A 20,798-nucleotide genomic window follows, 5' to 3' on the forward strand; every position below is an offset into this window, starting at 1 on the left:
AGTTGATTTAATAAACTTGGAGGTTCATTGAACCAAACCTGTCTTGTTGGCCATCTCAATGTCCCATTCCCAACTATTGACCCATCGTTGGACAGTGATCAAAGCAGCAATGAGGAGTGGAGGATTGTGGAGGGCCAGTGAGTGAGGGGAGTACACCATCAACCTCCTGTCCCAGTGTGTTCCAGAAGAACAGTGGCTAATATGGGATTAAATTGATAAATAATTCAGGGTTATTGCCAATGGTTGATGAATCATTCTCCAAATTACGTAAATTTAATATTCCCATTGAATGCATATCTTTTTGCAAATCATTTCTGCAATGTTTAATGTTTCACCACTGGAGACAATTAACATAAATCAATTCAGGTATCCAAAATTTGAAAAGCTCCAAAATCCTAAGCTTTCTTTGTGAAGTTTTTATCTCATTAACAAGGTTGTTTGACGTGCAAACAGTTAACCCAACTCCGTACCCACTCAATACATGTCACTCAGATGAGAAGTGGGAGGCAGGGGGGAGTGTGACCCAGCACTGGCAAGCCTCAATTCTGTCTCATGGCCCATAATACTCATTGTGAGTCTGCTGTCCAGTAAGATTTTTAAAAATTTCACCGTCAAACTGTCACTTATCCCAAAATTCGAAACATTTTGAGTTCCAAAAGCTGAGTATTTCGGATAAAGGATTGTGTACTTGTACAACATTTAAAAGGAAATTTCTTTAAGAAATTGAAGGAAAATATTAATGCACAGATAGAAGAGCTGTATTTTCACGTATGTTGTAGACCACAAAGGCACGACATATAGTATTCCAATATATACCTTCAGACACTCTATCTTTGTCATGGAGTAAGTATAGTGTTGTCATTCAGTCAGCTATGTGTACATGATGTATAGTAACATCAATAAGCACAGAACCCAGACAGTGTGTACATCTGTGATATTGTAGCCCTGTAAGTAATTAATGTTGTTAATAAACTCATAGACACCTGACTCAACAAGATTTGATTCTGTGTTATATGCTTCTGTGGGTTAACATATGGAAAAGCCATGAAGTGCATCAGAAAGAGCCAGTGAATAGGATTAATGTAGTTTCTCGCAATGGCACTGTTTTAGTAGACCAAAAGACTCCAAGACAGAGAGTGGTTAAATCAATTTTTTAAAGTTCTTCAGGGGGCCTAGGTAAGCATTGAGCAAGTAAGGGATAAAAGGTTGTGATGATAGGTTTATATGCACAATGATTGGAGGAGGCTTGGGAGGAGAAGAATGCATGTTTCTTTGCTGTATATCCAAAGCAATCCTCATTCGTGTGTTGATATTTCTGTGATACTGAATTGTAATCATCATTGGTTGTTTGCTTCTTGACCTGCACAGATGACCCTGAATTATAGTTGCTGTTTTGAGAGCTGTAGCTTTAGGCCTTGTTTGACCTGTGCCTGTTTTATTATTTAAGACCATAAGACCATTCATCATAGGAGCAGAATTAGGCCATTTGGGCCATCAGATCTGCTCTGCCATTCAGTCATGGCTGATATGTTTCTCAACCCCATTCTCCTGCCTTGTCTCCGTAACCTTTGATCCCCTTACTAATCAAGGAGCTATCTGTCTCTGTCTTAAATATACTCAATGTCTTGACCTCTGTAGCCTTTCACGGCAATGAGTTCCACAGATTCACCACCCCCTGAAGAAATCTCTCCTCATCTCAGCTCTAAAGGGTTGTCCCTTCACGCTGAGGCTGTGCCCTCGAATTTTAATCTGTTCTATTAGTGGGAACATTTTCTCCACTCTATCCAGGCCTCTCACTATTCTGTAAGTTTCAATAAGCTCCCCCTTCATCTTCCTAAATTCCTTTGATTACAGACCCAGAGTTCCCAAACCGCTCCTCCTTTTACAAGCCCTTAATTCCTGGGATCATTTTTATGAAGCTCCTCTGGACACCCTCTAATGCCAGCATATCCTTCCTTAGATACGGGGCAAAAAGCAGCTCACAATATTTCAACTGCGATCTGACCCAAGCCTTATACAGCCTCAGCAGTATATCTCAGCTGTTGTATTCTAACATAGAATTATGTAAATATTTTTATGTAATTAGCCAATCCATTTCCATAAAAACAGAAAATGTTGGAAACACTCAGCAAAGCAGACAGCTTCTAGCGAGAGATACAGTTAATATTACAAGCCAGTTTGACCTATGTTTATGGTCTCCTGGGGTTCTTTCACTCAAAGGTTCTTTCCTTCAGTTGTTGTTGAAGACCAGCCATTGGGATGGGCAATATTGGAAGCCATCCCTCTGTCTTTGCAAGTAAATATCGTAAACACCCCTCCCTTTAATGTGCAAAAATCTTGCGAGCATTACTTTAGATTGCTCTGCAATCCCAGACCTGTGTTGGATGCAATTCAAGAAGCAGCCAGTGCCTCCCTGTGGGCGCTCCTGAGCAATTGAGCTACTGGCCTTTGATTGGCTTGTATCTTTCAGTGGGTAGGGCCTGTCACCCCTTCACCTTCACATGCTCCAGTCCATTGTGACTGTACTCTGAGGCAACTCATGGGCCTCTTGCCCTTCTTTAAAGAACAATTGCTGCTTAATCCTCTCTATTCACTGTTTTAAAGGTCTGCTGATTTCAGACAAACTGACATGTTAATTAAGCATCTTTCATGCTTTTAGATTAGATTACATTACATTAGATTAGATTACATTACAGTGTGGAAACAGGCCCTTCGGCCCAACAAGTCCATACCGACCCGCCGAAGCACAACCCACCCATACCCCTACATTTACCCCTTACCTAACACTACGGGCAATTTAGCATGGCCAATTCACCTGACCTCCACATCTTTGGACTGTGGGAGGAAACCGGAGCACCCGGAGGAAACCCACGCAGACACGGGGAGAACGTGCAAACTCCACACAGTCAGTCGCCTGAGGTGGGAATTGAACCCAGGTCTCTGGCGCAGTGCTAACCACTGTGCCACCGTGCCTCCCTTCAGACTGTATCCTCAGTATTGCAGTGTATGTTGGATGTAACTGAGCAATGGGATCCGCTCATTGTAGTTTATTGTTCTGATTCTCTACTGCAGGGTCTTGATGGCTGTGGATGTTGCTGATGGTCTTTTGGGACAGCCAGTCGAGCGTGACTGACACTGCTTTCATTCTGCATTCTCTTCTTCATGTCATTGCTGCAGATGGCACAAGCAGTTTTCACTTCCAATGCAGGGTCAGGAACCGAGCTCAGGGATTTCACCAGGCTGCATCTCACAGGGCTGCTCACTCTCTAAACACTAAATCACTTTTCACATATCTGGATGCCCTTTGCTTTTTGGTATTTTACCCCCTCAGCCACACCTTTATAGCTCACAGTATTTCTGCCTTGAGGGGTCTCTCAGGTCAGACACAAAGTCCAGCAGTTCGGCATGTTTGTCAGCAGCGATCAGTCAAAGGGTGGACATGTTGCTGTGCAACATCATTGTTACCCCATACCATGTGCCAGTTCTGTACATCAAGCAAATAGCGAAGTCGCAGACTCTAAGTCCCCAAAACACAGTCAGGGAGCTGCATAGATATCAGGAAAGGGACTGGTAACTCTTCGCTCAGTACTGTTAACTAAATCCAGGTCTGGACGGTGGTCAATCCAGTAAAAGACAAACGATGGGGGTTATTAGGAGCCGCATGCTGTGGGTGGGAAGCAGGGGAATTTAATTGTGGGTTGCAGAAGGTTTTTTCTTTATATACTGTCGCTGGGAAAAAGTGAGGACTGCAGATACTGGAGAGTTGGTTGATGAAGTGTGGCGCTGGAAAGGCACAGCAGGTCAGGTTGCATCTGAGAAGCAGGAGAGTCAACATTTTGGATATAACCCTTCTTCAGGACTGCAGAGGGGGAAGGGGGCTGAGAAATAAATGGGGGGACAGGGTTATGGGAAAGGAATGTGGAATGGTGATAGGTGGGGTAAGGTAGGAGGTGATGGTGATAGGTGGGGTAAGGTAGGAGGTGATGGTGATAGGTTGGTGGGAAGTGTGGAGCGGATAGGTGGAAGGAAGATGGGCAGATAGGTCAGATCAAGGGGGCAGATCTGAGTCAGGGGGTTGGATCTGGGATGGGGAGGGGAGATTTGGAAATTGGTGAATTCAGTGCTCATGCCGTGTGGTGGTAGGCTCCTGAGGCAGAAGAAGAAATGTTTCTCTTCCAGTTTGAGGGTGACCTTGTGCCTAATTGAACCACTGCAAACTGTCTTCTCAGGGGCGGCTAAGGATGGACAATAAATGCTGGACCAGCCAGCAATGCCTACATCCGGGAATGAATAAAAAAAATGGGGAAGGGGCAGCTCAATGTACATATAAAGTGGGGAGACAATAATTCATTAAAGGGAAAATGGTAAGGTGTGAGGGGAGGCTATTGACTTTAAGCAGCTCCCAGCTTCAATGGAGGACAGTGCACCACAGGAGCTGGTATGTTTATTCAAGGTATCTCGGGCTGAGGGGGAAAGGGGACAGATAAAGATTTAGATAGACTGGTGGGGTGGGAACTTGGGAAGGTTCACAGCCAGTTGTGTTGACAGGAATTACTACCGAGAAGAGAGCGTGTACCTTTGTGGGTTGACCCCAGGATGGAGGGCTGAGCCTGAGACTCACTGTTTGAGGAATGGTCACTGTCACCTTCCATCATGCTGTAAATAAGAAGGGTCCAATGGAGATGGAAATGGCAATGACCACACCCAGAGTTAACGGGGTGAGGGTTTCATTCAGCAACAATGCACAGATCCCCATTCACTGAAACTGAAACCCACCCAGAACCACCTCATGCTGAATGTGAACCGACTGTGTACAGGACAAATCCTCAGCCCAGGTCCTCTCAGCCACAGCATGTCACATTATCAATCAATCAATCCCACTAATGGCTCAGACACATTAGTAATGATTTGCTTCCTAGAAAGATTGGTGCTGGTTGTGAAAGTAGCAAAATTACCTGCCGTTTCCCCAGAGGCAGCGCATGGTGCAGGAGCTGCTCCCTTCATACCTTGAGGCATGAAACATGCTCAGGATGGCTGGGCTCATTGGAACTGGTTGGACATCGCACACTCACAGTTGGTGCAGAATGGGACATTTTGCCAAATATGATAATGTATTTACAGTGCCCTGTCATTGTGCCACCTCTGTGCCCTCAGTAGGTTTTCTCCTTTCTGTCCTACCCACCACGCCTTGGTGCATTTCCGGCTCTGCCACTGGAGTGGACAGATTCAGCTCGACAATGGAACCCGTTGGCCTTGGAAGGTTCACTGGGTGACCCCGGGAGGGCACTGGTCTTTCGAGGGTGCAGACGTGATGTGTGTGTCCTATCCAGAGACAGGTACAACCTCTTCAGCTTGAACTTTGACAGGGCAGAGGTGGGTGTGGGCAGGGTAGAGATGGAGGGCTCAGCCACCTCTGGAGTGTATGGAAAGCCCGGGTGTGGTTCCTCCTCTGACTGGTGCCCACAGGTACCATCCTGCCTCCTTGTGAGGACGGAGGGGGACACCTGGAGTGAGGTGAAAACCCCATGTCATCCTGTCATCTCACCATCGGTGGTGGCTAGGTCAATGAAGTGCAGGCCTGAAGCGTGTGTATTGATATCCAGCAGACCCTGAGACTACTGGACCTAGGTCTCCATGGCAGGTGACAAACTGTCCATAGAGGCAGCCAGACACTCGCATGCCTGAGGCAGCAGCGTCCCAACTGTTTTGCTGCATTCCTGCTATCTCTGTACCCAGTGTCACTGATAAACCCGCCTGCTGCGCTTGTGTCTGTTTGTGCACGTCAGTGGGCTCTCTGAGCAGGTGCATGGTCTCTAGCAATCCCATGAGTGTCAGTGACCTGGGGTGATTCTTCCTCAGCCAGCTGTGGAGATGTGGCCTAGCTGCTCCTGACTCGGAGCTAAAAAATATACCCTTCGAGGTGTCAGGGGAGCAGCCTCTTCCTTAGAGCTGGACGAGGGGACATGTTACAGTGTCGGTCCCTCGACCAGGAGATTGCAGACATCCCGATGGTACCTGCAGGAGACAAGCAAGAGAATATGTCATGTTCAGTGGGTAGAGGCAGCGTTGTGTTAAATGTATAGTGGGGGTAATAGGACAACAGCAAGACAATGGGCAATGCTTCTTCCTTGGTTACAGGGTGATGGAGGTTTTGACATCTTCACATGAATGGTGTTGGTTTTCAATGACCAGTACCAAGATCCTCACCTCATAGAGGGTAAGGAACTGAATGTCTGACCCTGTTAGAATCTGTTTTTTTCCTGAAATGAGAGAAAGGTAGAGATTAAGTGAGATGAAAGAGGGTTTCACAGCTATTTAATGTTGGTGCTGATTGGAGAAAAGAGGTGAGGTGTCCTGGGTGAGTGAATAGACAGCATACAGGCCAGGCAGGGTTAGTCATGTGGAGTTTTAGTGGAGGGTTAGAATAAGTGAGGGGAGGTATTACAGGCAAGCATGGTAGAAGATAGAATGTTGAACATTACAGCCCAGTACAGGCCCTTCGGCCCTCAATGTTGCACCAACCTGTGGAACTGATCTGAAGCCTATCTAACCTACACTATTCTATTCTCATCCATATATCTATCCAATGACCATTTAAATGCCCTTAAAGTTGGCGAATCTGCCACTGTTGCAGGCAGAGCATTCCATACCCCTACTGCTGCCTGGCCTGCTGCACTTTTCCAGCACCACACTTTTGGTCTCCAGCATCTGCTGTCCTCACTTACATCCCTACTACTCTCTGAATAAAGAAACTAACGCTGACATCTGTCCTATATCTATCACCCCTCAATTTAAAGCTATGTCCTCTCGTGTTAGCCATCACCATCCAGGAAAAAGGTTCTCACTGTCCACCCTATCTAACCCTCTGATTATGTTATATGTTTTAAATAAGTCACCTCTCAACCTTCTCTTTAATGAAAAAAGCCTTAAGTCCCTCAGCCTTTCTTCATAAGCTCCATGGAAAAAGTGAGGACCAAAGATGCTGGAGATCAGAGCTGAAAATGTGTTGCTGGAAAAGCGCAGCAGGTCAGGCAGCATCCAAGGAGTAGGAGAATCGACGTTTCAGGCATAAGCCCTTCTTCAGGAATCATCTTCATAAGCTCCATACCAGGCAACATCCAGGTAAATCTCCTCTGAACCATTTCGAAAGCTTCCACATCCTTCCTATAATGTGGTGACCAGAACTGTACACAATACTCCAGATGCGGCTGCATGGCCGCAATTCAATTCCCTCTACCAATAAAAGCTAACACACCCGTATGCCTTCTTAACAACCCTCTCGTTCTGGTGGCAACTTTCAGGGATCTATGTACATGGACACGGAGATCTCTCTGCTCATCCACTTTACCAAGAATCTTACCATTAGCCCAGCACTCTTTATTGCTGTTGCTCCTTCTACACACTCATCTAGGGCATTTATGAAAATGACAAACAACAGTGGACCCAAAACAGATCCTTCAAGTAACTGAGCTCCAGGGTGAACATTTCCCATCAACAATCACCCTCTGTCTACTTTCAGCTGGACAATTTCTGATGCAAACCGCTAAATCACCCTCAATCCCATGCCTCCGTATTTTGTGCAATAGCCTACTGTGGGGAACCTTATCAAACGCCTTACTGAAATCCATATACATCACATCAACCACTTTACCCTCATCCACCTGTTTGGTCATCTTCTCAAAGAACTCAATAAGGCTACCAAGGTATGACCAACCCTTCACAAAACCGTGTTGACTATCTCTAATCAACTTTTTAGATTAGATTAGATTACTTACAGTGTGGAAACAGGCCCTTCGGCCCAACAAGTCCACACCGACCCGCCGAAACGCAACCCACCCATACCTCTACATTTACCCCTTACCTAACACTACGGGCAATTTAGCATGGCCAATTCACCTGACCTGCACATCTTTGGACTGTGGGAGGAAACCAGAGCACCTGGAGGAAACCCACGCAGACACGGGGAGAATGTGCAAACTCCACACAGTCAGTCGCCCTGAGGCGGGAATTGAACCCGGATCTCTGGCGCTGTGAGGCAGCAGTGCTAACCACTGTGCCACCATGCCGCCCACAACAAAACTTATTCCTCTTTAAATGATTATAACTCCCATCTCTTATAATCTCTTCCAGCACTTTGCCCACAACCAAAGTAAGGCTCACTGGTCTATAAATACAGGGCTGTCTTTACTCCCCTTCTTGAAAAAGGGGACAACATTTGCTATCCTCCAGTCTTCTGGCACTATTCCTGTGGACAATGACGACATAAAGATCAAAGCCAAAGGTTCAGCAATTTCCTCCCTGGCTTCCCAGAGTATCCTAGGCTAAATCCCATCCGGCCCAGGGGACTTATCTGTTTTCACACTTTCCAGAATTGTTTAAAACCTCCTCCTTGTGAACCTCAATCCCGTCTAGTCTAGTAGCCTGTATCTCAGTATTCTCCTCGACAACATTGTCTTTTTCCAATGTGAATACTGATGATAAGTATTCATTTAGCGCTCCTCCTATCTCCTCAGACTCCACACAAAACCTCCCACTACTGTCCTTGACTGGCCCTAATCCTACTCTAGTCATTCCTTTATTCCTGATATACCTATAGAAAGCTTTAGGATTTTCCTTGATCCTATCTGCCAATGACTTCTCATGTCCCCTCCTGGCTCTTCTTAGTTCTCTCTTTAGGTCTTTCCTGGCTAACTTGTAACTCTCAAGCATCCTAACTGAGCCTTCATGTCTCATTCAAACGTAAGCCTTCTTCTTCCCCTTGACAAGAGATTCAACTTCTTTAGTAACCATGGCTTCCTGGCTCGACAACTTCCTCCCTGCCTAGCAGGTACATACTTATCAAGGATCCGCAGTAGCTGTTCCTTGAATAAGCTTCACGTTTCATTTGTGCCCATCCCCTGCAGTTTCCTTCCCCATCCTATTTCTTGCCCAATCACATCATGATTTCCTTTCCCCCAGCTCTAACTCTAGCCCTGCAGTACATACCTATCCCTTTCCATCGCTAAAGTAAGCATAACCGAATTGTGGTCACTATCACCAAAGTGCTCACCTACCTCCAAATCTAACACCGGGCTGGGTTCATTACCCAGTACCAAATCCAATGTGGCCTCGCACCTTTTTGGCCTGTCTACATACTGTGTCAGGAAACCCTCATGCACACATTGGACAAAAGCTGACCCATCGAAAGTACTCAAACTATAGTATTTCCAATCAATATTTGGAAAGTCAAAGTCCCCCATAACAACTACCCGGTTATTCTTGTTCCTATCCTGAATCATTTTTGCTATACTTTCCTCTACATCTCTGGAACTATTTGGAGGCCTTTAGAAAACTCCCAGCAGAGTGACCTCTCCTTTCCTGATTCTAACCTCAGCCCATACTACCTCAGTAGATGGGTCTTCAAATGTCCTTTCTGCCACCGTAATACTGTCCTTGACTAACAGTGCCACGCCTCCTCCTCTTTTACCATGTTCCCTATTCTTACTGAAACATCTAAATCCCAGAATCTACAATTCCTGTCCCTGCTGTATCCATGTCTCAACATTGAAGTCTCAGGTACCAACCCATGCTGCAAGTTCACTCACCTTATTCCGGATGCTCCTGGTGTTGAGATAGACACACTTCAAACCACCTTGCGACCTTGAAACCATATTTCTGACCTTACTACTCTCAACCTCCTGGACACTGGAACTACAACTTGGGTTCCCATCCCCCTGCTGAATTAGTTTAAACCCTCCCAAAGAACATTAGCAAATCTCCCCCCTCCAGGATATTGGTATTTCTCTGGTTCAGGTGATGACCATCTTGTTTGTAGAGGATCCACCTACCCCAGAATGAGCCTCAATTATCCAGGTATCCAAACCCTCCCTCCTGCACCATCCCTGTAGCCACGTGTTCAACTCCTCTCTCTCCCTATTCGTTGTCTCGCTAGCACGTGGATGTTTCTTGGTGGGAGGTGTTTGCAATGCTGGAGATAGTGAATGTGTGAGGTCGCAGTGAAGATTGGGGTACTTACCTGGAAAAGTGGAGTATGTCACTGATCTTTTTGTGGCAATGCTGAACACTTCTGCAATATTTGAGGTCATAGTGTCCTGGGCAGTAACCTTGACTGGGACTGGGAGGGTCTGGTGTTACGACCTCCTCTCTGATCCTGGGGGATGAGCATGTGCCACCTTGTCCAGCAGGACACCCCTGCAAAGTGGGCACCAATTTCCCCTTGTCTGCCATGTCCAGGCAAATGTTCCCAACTATGCAGGCAACTCTGGGTCCTAATGCTTGACTGGGTGCACAATAGACTTTGACACATGGCGTCAGTGCCAGTGATCCCAGAATTTCTCAATAGTGGTGAGTACTTCCACCTCCTGCAAGTGGGAGAATCGAGCTAGCATCGGACAAGTGGGCTGCCATTGGGCATGGACCTAGTAAATGAGGCAAGCTTGGGACAACCACATGAGAAGGCTCACAAAGGATGCACAATGGCTCAGTGGTTAGCACTGCTGCCTCACAGATCCAGGGACCCTGGTTTGATTCCACCCTTGAACAACTGTCTGTGTGAAGTTTGCACATTCTCCCCATGTCTGTGTGGGTTTCCTCTGGATGCTCTGGTTTCCTTACACAGTCCAAAGATGTGCAAGTTAGGTGAATTGGCTGTGCTAAACTGACTGAAGGGCTTTTGCCCAAAACGTTGATTTTGCTGCTCCTTGGATGCTGCCTGAACTGCTGTGCTCTTCCAGCACCACTAATCCAGAATCTGGTTTCCAGCATCTGTAGTCATTGTTTTTACCTCCTAAACTGACTGAAGGGCCCAGGGATGTGGAGGTCAGGAGAATTAGCTGTGGTAAATGAGGGGATACAGTAGTGGGTTGGATCAGTAGAAGGTTGATGTGGGCTGAATGGCCTCTTTCCACATTGTAGTGATTCCACAGAGAGAAACCCTCCATGAAACTCATTAGTTAACTGATTGCTGGTAAGATTCAGCCCTTAGAAATGAGTATACTAAAGCTCCATTTTGAAGTTTGTAAGAGGAATTGGACAAGTATGTTACATTTGCCAGTTTCATTGTTTATTTTCCATTTGGGAAGTGGAATTCAAACCCATGACCCCAGAGATTTATTAATCCAGTGACATTACTACTGCACCATCACCTCCCTTGGCCAAGCGTAGAGAAGCGAGCTGGACAAAAAAAAAATCACACACACATTATGGACATTCAAGAGTTTCAACTTGAATTCCTGCTTTGAGTTCAGCTGAAGCCCGAAATATGCTTCCCATACAGATATACCATGTGCAGTATTTTCAGATTCAGGAGGAAAACTTGTAAATGAAATAGTGTAGTGGATCCGGATGAAAAGAAGAAGTTAGGGAAGCAATGCAGCTGGAAGATGTGACAATGGTTCGATTCCCACCTTGGGCGACTGTCTGGGTGGAGTTTGTACATTCTCCCCGTGTCTGTCTGGGTTTTCTCCCGATGCTCCGGTTTCCTCCCACAATCCAAAGATGTGCAGGTTATATGAATTGGCCATGCTAAATTGTCCACAGTGATCAGGGATGTGTAGATTAGGTGCATTAGTCAGGGATAAATGTAGGGGAATGGGTCTGGGTGGGCTAATGTTCAGAGGGTCGGTGTGGACTTGTTGGGCCAAATGGCCTATTCTCGTACTGTAGGGATTCTATGAAATAGAAGATTAATATTTCAAATCAGGATCCATCAGTGGGCATTGGAGAGTTTTTAAAAGTGATTATGAATCCATAAAAGTTTCTGAATGTACCAAAATATATTCAATTCAGATTGTTTTCCTTTACAGTGGAAGGTCAAGAAGCTATGATTCACTGGATTCAACTTGGCTTGGTTCACAAAGTCTTTGTGCCAGTAATGATCCAATGAGGTTGAGATGATGACACTGTAACAGGCTGGAACTTGGCACAGTCCATCCTTTAATGTAATGTTGTCGTGTCGTGGAGAATTTGATGGGTTTTACTGTTAATTATTCTGAAACTGTTTGGCTCTGACTCCTCCATAACTTGCAGAAAACCATCATGCTCTTTAGCACTAGAGAGCACTTATGTTTTGGCTGAGTGGTATACATAGACAGCCTCCCCACTAGTAACAATGCAACTCCTGCCCAGGGATGAGGCTAGGATTCTTCATTACTCCACAGCCATCATCCCCAGTCTGTGAAGCTCTAACAGAAACACTGATGTGGGTTCAAGGCTTTAAATGCTGAAATGGATGTAAACTTGAGAGTTTGATATGGAAGAGGGTGGGAGTGAGGTGCTCCTTTTCCTAATGTTGTCGACAAACAGAGTGTGGGAGTTAAAAACAAGAGGGTACAGAAAACCAGCAGGAAATCAGTTCCATAAACATCCAAACTGAATTCGGTTGAAAATGAAATTGCTTGTTTGGTATGTATTTTCCTCATTTGCCTTATCTTTTAAACCTCAGGAAATGTATTGGTAATTGTCAGGTTTCATTAGTATTAGTAAAGTTTATGAACAGTAGTGGATATTATTGGTAGTAGTGTACTTTATTAATTATAAATTAGTTAATAAAAATTAAATTGATTAAAACATAATACAGATGATAGGGGAGGTGATGTATAGCAACTGCAAAGTATGGGAACTTCTGGATGCCACTGTGATCCAAGGCAAATGTGTCTGTGGTAAGTGCCTATAGCTCGAGGAACTGAAGCTCATAATTTATAGCAGATATTGTGATGCATCAGAGTGCGCGGGGAGTGCTGTCTCGATACTTTATTCCCAGAGGTGATTGTACCCCTGCAGATAGGCTGTTCTACTTTGATCAGTGGTCAGGTTCAGAAAAGTGTGACTGTGAGTGAGGTACCTGAAATTCTGACTGTATTTAGTCCTGGTAGCTCTGACTTGATGGAGTAGACAGTGAGGAATGTAAATCTAGGACACATGGACACAGCATCAGGACAAGGTGGCAGCACAGTGGTATGGTGATTAACAATGCTGTCTCTGCACCAGGGACTGTTTCGATTCCAGCATTGGGTGATTCTCTTCTCCCTACGTAGGTTTCTGCCAGGTGCTCCAGTTTCCTCCCACAATCCAAAGAAGTGGTTAGGTGGATTGGCCATGCTGAACTGTCCCATAGTGTGCAGGCTCGGTGGGTTCCCCATGGGAAATGTAGGGTTACAGGGATAGAACTAGGTCTGGGCTGGATGCTCTTTGGAAGATCGCTTCAGATTCAGTGGGGCAAAAGGCCTGTTTCTGCACTGTGGGGATTCTATTTACCATGGAGATAAGGAGAATTTTCTTCACTCAGAGAGTTGTGAATCTTTGGAATTCTGGCCCCCAGAGTGTGATAAATGCTTTATTACTGAATATACTGAGTTGGCAAATGTGCTCTTTCAAAGAATTAAGGGATATGGGTGTGTGGGCGTATTAAGGCAGAAGATCACTAACAGGTCAATAATGAGGGGCATAATTTTAAGGTGAAAGGCAGGAGGCTTAGAGGGGATTTGAGGAAAATTATGTTCACCCAGAGGGTGGTAGGAATCTAGAATGGGGAAGGTAGTTGAGGCAGGAAACCTCACAACCTTTAAAAGGTAATTGGATAAGCATTTGAAATGTCATGACATTCAAGGCTACGGGTTCAATTCCAGCCTTGGCCAACTGTTTGTGTGGAGTTTGCACATTCTCCATGTCTGTGTGGGTTTCCTCCAGGTGCCTTGGTTTCCTCCTACAAACTAAAGATGAGCAGATTAGGTGAATTGGCCATGCTGAATTGCCGATAGTGTTCAGGGATATGTAGGCTAGGTGCGTTGGTCAGGGGTAAACGTAAAGTAATAGGGTAGGGGATTGGGTCTGGGTGGGTTACTCTTTGGAGGGTCAGTGTGGACTTGTTGGACCAAATGGTGTCTTTCTACACTGTAGGGATTCTATTATTCAAATGCTGGGAAGTGAGATTAGTGTAGATTTCAAGTAGTTTAGTCAGTGCAAACTCAATGGACCAAAGGCCCTTTTCTGTACTGTATAATTTGGTGATCAGTGATGATTGTTTTGAGTGGTGGGACAGGATCAAGGTGAGGTTTCCTGTTCTTATTTCTTGTATTCTTAAGGATACAGCTACTTTATGAATGCTTCTGTGTTTAATATTGACTAAGGCATTCAAGAGGGATGATTATTTAAATAGAAACAATATTCAAGTTTATAGAGAAAGCACAAAGGTTTGGCACACGCTTAAAATGCCAGAGAGCTGGTGCAGACACAAAGGGCTGAGTGGAGAAAGTGAGGACTGCAGATGCTGGAGATCAGAGCTGAAAATGTGTTGCTGGAAAAGCGCAGCATCCAAGGAGCAGGAGAATCGACGTTTCGGGCATGAGTACTTCTTCCTGTGTATTCTAATACAAAGGGCTAAGTGGCATCCTCTGCCCCATGACAAATTGTGTGATTCTGTGAAATTTGCCTCCTTCTGGAACTACAGGCTAATTGATTTACCTCTGAGATTATGTGGTTAAGAATATTCAAATTAGTTTTGATCTGGTTGATTTCTAATATTTTTTTAAATTCCATTTAAGCTAACCTTTAATAACCTCATCCCATGCGAGGTAACAACTCAAATATTAAGAGCAGCTGTAACAACAAATATTTCAATTTTTTAAGGTGAGAGGAGAATAATTTAAAAGGGACATGAGGGCAAGTGTTTTTGCACAGAGAGTGGTTAGTGTGTGGAATGAACTGCCAGAGAAAGTGATGGATGCAGATATGGTTACAATATTTAAAAGACATTTGGATAAGTTCATGAATAGGGAAAGCTTGTAGGGATATGGGCAAAATGCAGCCAAGTGGGACTGGTTTAGTTTGGGTACGAGGTTGGTGTGACTAGTTGGACCAAAGGGCTGTTTTCAGGCGGTGTGACTCTAATACACAGTTGTGGCCTTCAGTTCCTTCCTCTTTTTCCATCCTTTCTTGAATTCCATCCTTTTTCGGAATTTGTCAATTTTTAATCCCTTAAGTTCCTTCAATACATTTTCTCTTTAGATATTAATTGCTTTAATTTCTTCAGTTTTATTAGCCCCTTGTGTTCCTTCTACTGTGAAACACATGCAAAATATTACATAGAATCCATAAAACCCTTCAGCCCACTGAGTCCATACTGACCCTTTGAAGAGCGTCCCACCCAGATTCACCCATAACCCTGCAATCCCCATGACTAGCCCACCTAACATACACATTTCTGGATGCTATGGGGCAATTTAACATGGCCAATCCACCTAACCTGCACAGTGGGAGGAGACCAGAACATCCAAAGGAAACCCATGCAGACATGGGGAGAATGTGCAAACCCCACACAGACAGTCACTTAAGGCTGGAATCAAACCCGGGTCACTGGTGCTGTGAATCTGCAGAGCTAACCATTGAGTCACCATGCCACCTTTTTGTCCAACTTTTTTACCATTTCCTAATTTATCATAATAATTTCTCCTGTCTTTACCCCTGATAAGCGATAACTCCTCCAGCTACTCTCTTCCTTTTCTTATAAAAGCTTTTAATATAATTTTTTATATTCCTGGCTCATGTATTCTCTTCTCCTAGGTTTTCCTTTTAGCAACATTTTGAATCACCCTTTGCTGGTTCCTAAAACTCTCTGTCTTTAGGCTTACTACTGTTCTTCACAACATGATTAACTTCTATTTCTTTCCCAATAAGGAACTGATGCACTTTTCTCATTGATTATTTTTCTGATTTTTAATGGTACATATTTTTGATAAACATATTTTGAATAAATTCTTTAAATGTTTTACATTGATTATTTATGGCCATCCTTTTAGTGTTTTTTAATCAATCAACCTTAGTTAGCTTTCGCATCACACCTATATAATTAGCATTGTGTACGTTGAAGAATCTGGTTTGGGAAAAGAGTGTGTTACTTTCAAAATTGATATAGTATAAAAGGAAAAATATTACTTTTTCCAGCACAGCTGTACTATACAATACTAGATCTAAAAGAACTTTGTCCTTAGTTGGTTCCACAACACATCTGTATTTTTCCAGTGAGTAGTTGCAAAAGCATTCTATAAGTTCACCATTCTGTCTATCTTTGCCAAACTAACTTTTCTATTCTATAAAAAGATTAGAAATACCATGATCATTATGTTGCATTTGTTACAAGCTCTGATTATTTCGTACTTAATGCTCTGTTCAGTGGGATAATGACTACCTGGGGGGGGGCCTTATAAACTGCATATGCCAGCAATTTCTGACCCTTGTTATTCCTGTTCTCCACCCTCTGAACCAAGATCCTATTTTATTCTTGTCTTTTTGTCATGCTGTATTATCAGGTGTTCCCCTCCTCCCTTTTCCATTCCATATGTTCATTTAAATAGCTGTGCATCTTGCCATATTTTTCACTCTTGGTCACCTGTAACCAGCTGGTTTAGTAATAGTTGTTCAGGATGAATATTGATTCTCTAGCTGTTCTTCAAATAGTAGCAACAGATATTTCTCATCCACTGAGAAACAAAAGCAGTTCTTTGATTTAGTAACTCATCTAAAAGATGACATTTTTGACACTGTAGTTTCCCCTCAAGTACCACGATATACAAGTGACAGGAGTGGAGTATATATACGTGACAATTTGTATCAGAGGTAGACTAATTTTCAACAGTTCAAAACATTTCTAGAATACTATGAACCTTTCTTAATTCCCCACAGAAGAGTACCATGATAAATGTTGTGATGATTATATGTGATGTGTCGGTTTGAAGCATCTTCTAATCCATTTAAAGTTAAGCTCCTTTAAGAGTAGAAGGTATCTTATCTTTATGAATAGAATTTAATCAGTGAGGAATCCAGGTGACCAGCATCAACCAACCATAGGCAACAAATGCTAGATATAGATTTCAATCCAATGCTTTAAGTAATGATGCCTGCAGTCTTTGTAAAATATAATTCACTTGGCTCTTTCGACAGACACCAGATATGATTGATTAAATTGGTTTGAGATCACAACAAATGTGCTTTGAAGAATGCAATGAATCATATCCCAAACCTTTTCCCTAGAAGTTCAGTGCTTCATTAAAATGTAATTATAAAGTTATCTTCAGCTCAAAGTGTTTGAATAAATCCCTTTGAGCATTGTCTTCTGAAATTTTGTTTGGAGTAGAAAGGATTACTGAAGTACTGATAACTAATTGATTTTGACTGCTTGCCAAATGATAAAGAAAACTCAATCTTCTCTGGATAAACCAACTAATGCAACAGGGGAAATATGAATGTGAACTGCTCTTGTGTAAAACTGTGTAGATTTTGCTGCTGTGTCTTCAGTTGAAGTCATCGATAGCTGCATACATTCATTACCACTACCCAGTCCTGAACTGGGGAGAATGCACAGTCAATATTGGAAAAAGATAATTCCTTTGTTTCTAATAATTGGTTAAATGTGGGATAGCAGAACACAATTCGTGAACATGCCTATCTTTCTCTTTCTCTCATCTCTGAGTACAACCAGCAAGATGTCATATTTTGGAAATCAGTATGGTCTCCATCTTGATCCCTGATTGAATGGAGAAATGAACATTCAAGGACATGTTTCCAGATGGTGGCCTTCCATGTTGTGAGAAGTCTAGACTTCCTGCAGCGAAAGGAAGAAGCCAGCCAGGTTCCAAACTCCATGGGAGGTGCTGTCTCACCTTATGGTACAATCTGCACACTAGTTTAAGGCCAGCTTCCTTCCAATGGCAATTGGAGCTGGGGAAATGACATTAATGACTGCGAGAAAGACTCAGCATTTGCAGATGGTACTAGGACTTGCTGTTAGTAAGACCCACCCACTGTTCCTTTTTCTGTGATTAGTAGTATGAACTAGGAACCTCAAGCAATGTAAACTAGGTTCAATTAATAACAAGTTTTTGGCACAGAATCATATATTGATTTTTAGGGGGTCTGTGATCACAGTTAGGCAGTCAATGATTCGTGGCAATGTTTTGATAATTTATTGAGTTTGTTAAGAAGCAGCAGTTTAGATATGATACATTTATTAATTAGACAAAGGACTAATATGATATGACTATGATAATTGCAGATGGTCTACTGATACCAGAGGGCAAACAGACTGTTGGTACAGAGATTGTTGTTCTCACTAAACTTGTAGGGACAACATTCTGTTCTCTAACCACGGTGTTAGGGAACTCTTCCATGGATCTTGCTCCTCTTCTTCTGGTCTCTCACCATCTGGAGACAACAACTCTCTGAAGATTGTCTGATGAGGCTCTACTCAATGAAGAGTGACCTCTTCCCCTGAGCACTTGCTGATATCCCATATTTCTAGGGGCACATAACTGCCACTGTCAGTCAATTGTCTGAATCCTCTTGACCAATGGCCATAAGACAACTAGCCATGACATCAGTCATTTTACCCACCTCCATTTGAAGGTTCATTTTCATTTCTTCTCAGAACAAGACCCTTCATATTTCAAAAATATTGCACTCATAATTGGGTAGTGTAATGCCTGATAAATCATTTGTTTATGCTGGCAGGAGGCTTGTCACGACTGTAACACAGTTAAGTGAGGTTTCATGCTACATAGGAAGTACTAAATATTGAATACTAAGAGCACAGCAATTTCCAATACATCAAAACAAAGTTAGAACATTATTTGAAGTAACAGGTTTGTGCACAATCAGCTCCAAGAAACAGCAGTTAGATAATGACAAGATAATTGTAGAGGAATATCAGAGCAGAATTAGACCATTCACCCCTTCTAGTCTGCACTGCCACTCGAGATTGTGGCTGGTCATCTACCTCAATATTCCCACACTAACCTTGGAACCCTTAACGTCATTAGAAGTTGGGAAACGATCAATCTTTGTCCTGGACTTTATGACTGAGCCTCCACAATCCTCTGAGGCAGAGAAGTGCAAAGATTCACCAAGTTGGCTTCTGTGTTTACTACTTTGCAAAAGTACAAAAAGGTATTATTAAGCTGGAGAGGGTTCAGATGACATTTACCAGGATGTTGCCAAGAATGGATAGGCTGGTACATTTTTCACTGGAGTGTAGGAGGTTGAGGGTTGACCTGATAGAGGTTTATAAAATTATGAGGGGCATAGATAAGGTGAATGGCGTTTTTCCCCTAGGGTGGGAGATTTCAAGACTAGAGGGCATATTTTTAAGATGAGAGGAGAAAGATTTAAATAAGACATGAGGACCAACTTTTTTACTCAGGGCGTAGTTCCTGTGTGGAATGAACTTCCAGAGGAAGTGTTGGATGTGGGTCCAGTTACAACGTTTAGAAGACATTTGAATAAGTACATGAATAGGAAAGGTTTGGAGGGATATGGGCCAATCACAGACAGGTGGGACTAGTTTAATTTGGGATTATGGTCAGCATAGACTGTTTGGCCGAAGGGTCTGTTTCCATGCTGCATGACTCTCTGACTCCAAAGTTCAAAAGAGAATCACTTCATTAGCTTTGGGAATTCCCAAAGATCATGAAATATGCAAAACAAAAGCACACCTTTATTTTTGTTCAAGATTATTTCAATTTTTTTGCAATTTTTTGTCAGGACTTTCAGGATGGTAGCAGTGATGAGAGAGGCTGATGCAGAAAGTCCAAAGCAATGGAGAATGCCACACCTGAACCAATGTACGTTGACGTGGACAAAGGATTGACATTGGCCTGCTTTGTTCTCCTGTGCCTCTTCCTGATTATGATGATTATCCGCTGTGCCAAAGTGATCATGGATCCATACAGTGCCATCCCCACATCAACCTGGGAGGAGCAGCATCTGGATGACTGAACGAAATGCAAGCACAGGGGCATGTTTAAAAGATTCCTCATGCTGCCACGAGATAAAGATGCCCAACTGACATGTCTGCTTGTGCAAACAGCACTCATTACAAATACTGAACTTAGTTGTCAAATCTCGTGAACGTCTTTACTGGAAGTTGCATGTGTATAAGTGCCTCAGCAAAGATTATGTTTGTCTTAAATGACCTTTTATGTTTATATCATACAGTTGCACTGGTTCAATAGAACTGTATATCTTACACATATCAACAGTAGTCTTAGGGTAGCATAGGATAAATATGAATCAATTATCTGCTATTAGATATTAAGGCATATGACAATGTCTCAGCCTTTGCCTGCTAAATCCTATGTCTTAAATCCCTAATTCTCTTTAAGCAATATATAAATGGTATCAGTTTGAAAGGCATTGTGAAAATATCTGTTTTCTGAAAATTGTTTACAATTGCTGGTGCTTTCCTTGACCTGTAACCTTGCGATCTCTCATTACAGCTTCAATCGCTAATGTCCTTTAAAAACAACTTATGGTTTGTGTTTACACCAGACGAGTTTTTGATTGACATGTCTGCTTCATTCCACAGAGTGGCACCCAGTGTTTTCTCACAGTTTGGCTCCGTTAAATCAACCGGTGATGGTACGATTATCATTTGTTTGCACCCTGGACCAAAACACATCAACTGAGAGTAATACGCTGTGTATCAATTGTCAGTTATGCATCCTCAGTCTTAATGTCATGTCTACAAGGTTTCTGCCTCCTGACCCCAATAGCAGCTTATAGCAACTGTGAGGAAGAGGAGCTAATGGCCATATCCATATAGAACAAACTTAAAAATAAAGTTCCATTTTTAAAAACTTCAACATGATTCACTCATTTTATGGGATAATAGGTCAGGAATACTGACTGCATTTCTCTAGGTGTCCAAGGATTCCTCTGAACTTGTCCTTTGCATTTTTTAATGGGCTTGTTCTCCAGGATGAATATAAAGAATCCAGGATCTAGTTCTCGGTTCCCTCTCTGAATCCATC

At 43.2% G+C, this 20,798-nt stretch overlaps 1 protein-coding gene across 2 annotated transcripts in view; it reads left to right on the plus strand.

Annotated features, from left to right (window-relative positions):
• The window catches only part of ctxnd1 (cortexin domain containing 1), a 53,153-nt gene extending 32,792 nt beyond the window's left edge, over positions 1 to 20,361 (plus strand). For both annotated transcript variants that reach the window (XM_087981174.1, XM_087981175.1), the window contains one exon: positions 19,531 to 20,361. In XM_087981174.1, the coding sequence (XP_087837300.1) occupies positions 19,585 to 19,764 (180 nt within the window). In that variant the 5' untranslated portion in view covers positions 19,531 to 19,584 and the 3' untranslated portion in view covers positions 19,765 to 20,361. The remainder of the gene's footprint in view (positions 1 to 19,530) is intronic.
• Positions 20,362 to 20,798: the final 437 nt, after the last annotated feature.

Source organism: Chiloscyllium plagiosum, unplaced genomic scaffold (assembly GCF_037043375.1).
Source record: "Chiloscyllium plagiosum isolate Xiang-an unplaced genomic scaffold, Cpla_swu_hap1 HiC_scaffold_39, whole genome shotgun sequence".
NCBI classification, from domain to species: Eukaryota; Metazoa; Chordata; class Chondrichthyes; order Orectolobiformes; family Hemiscylliidae; genus Chiloscyllium; species Chiloscyllium plagiosum.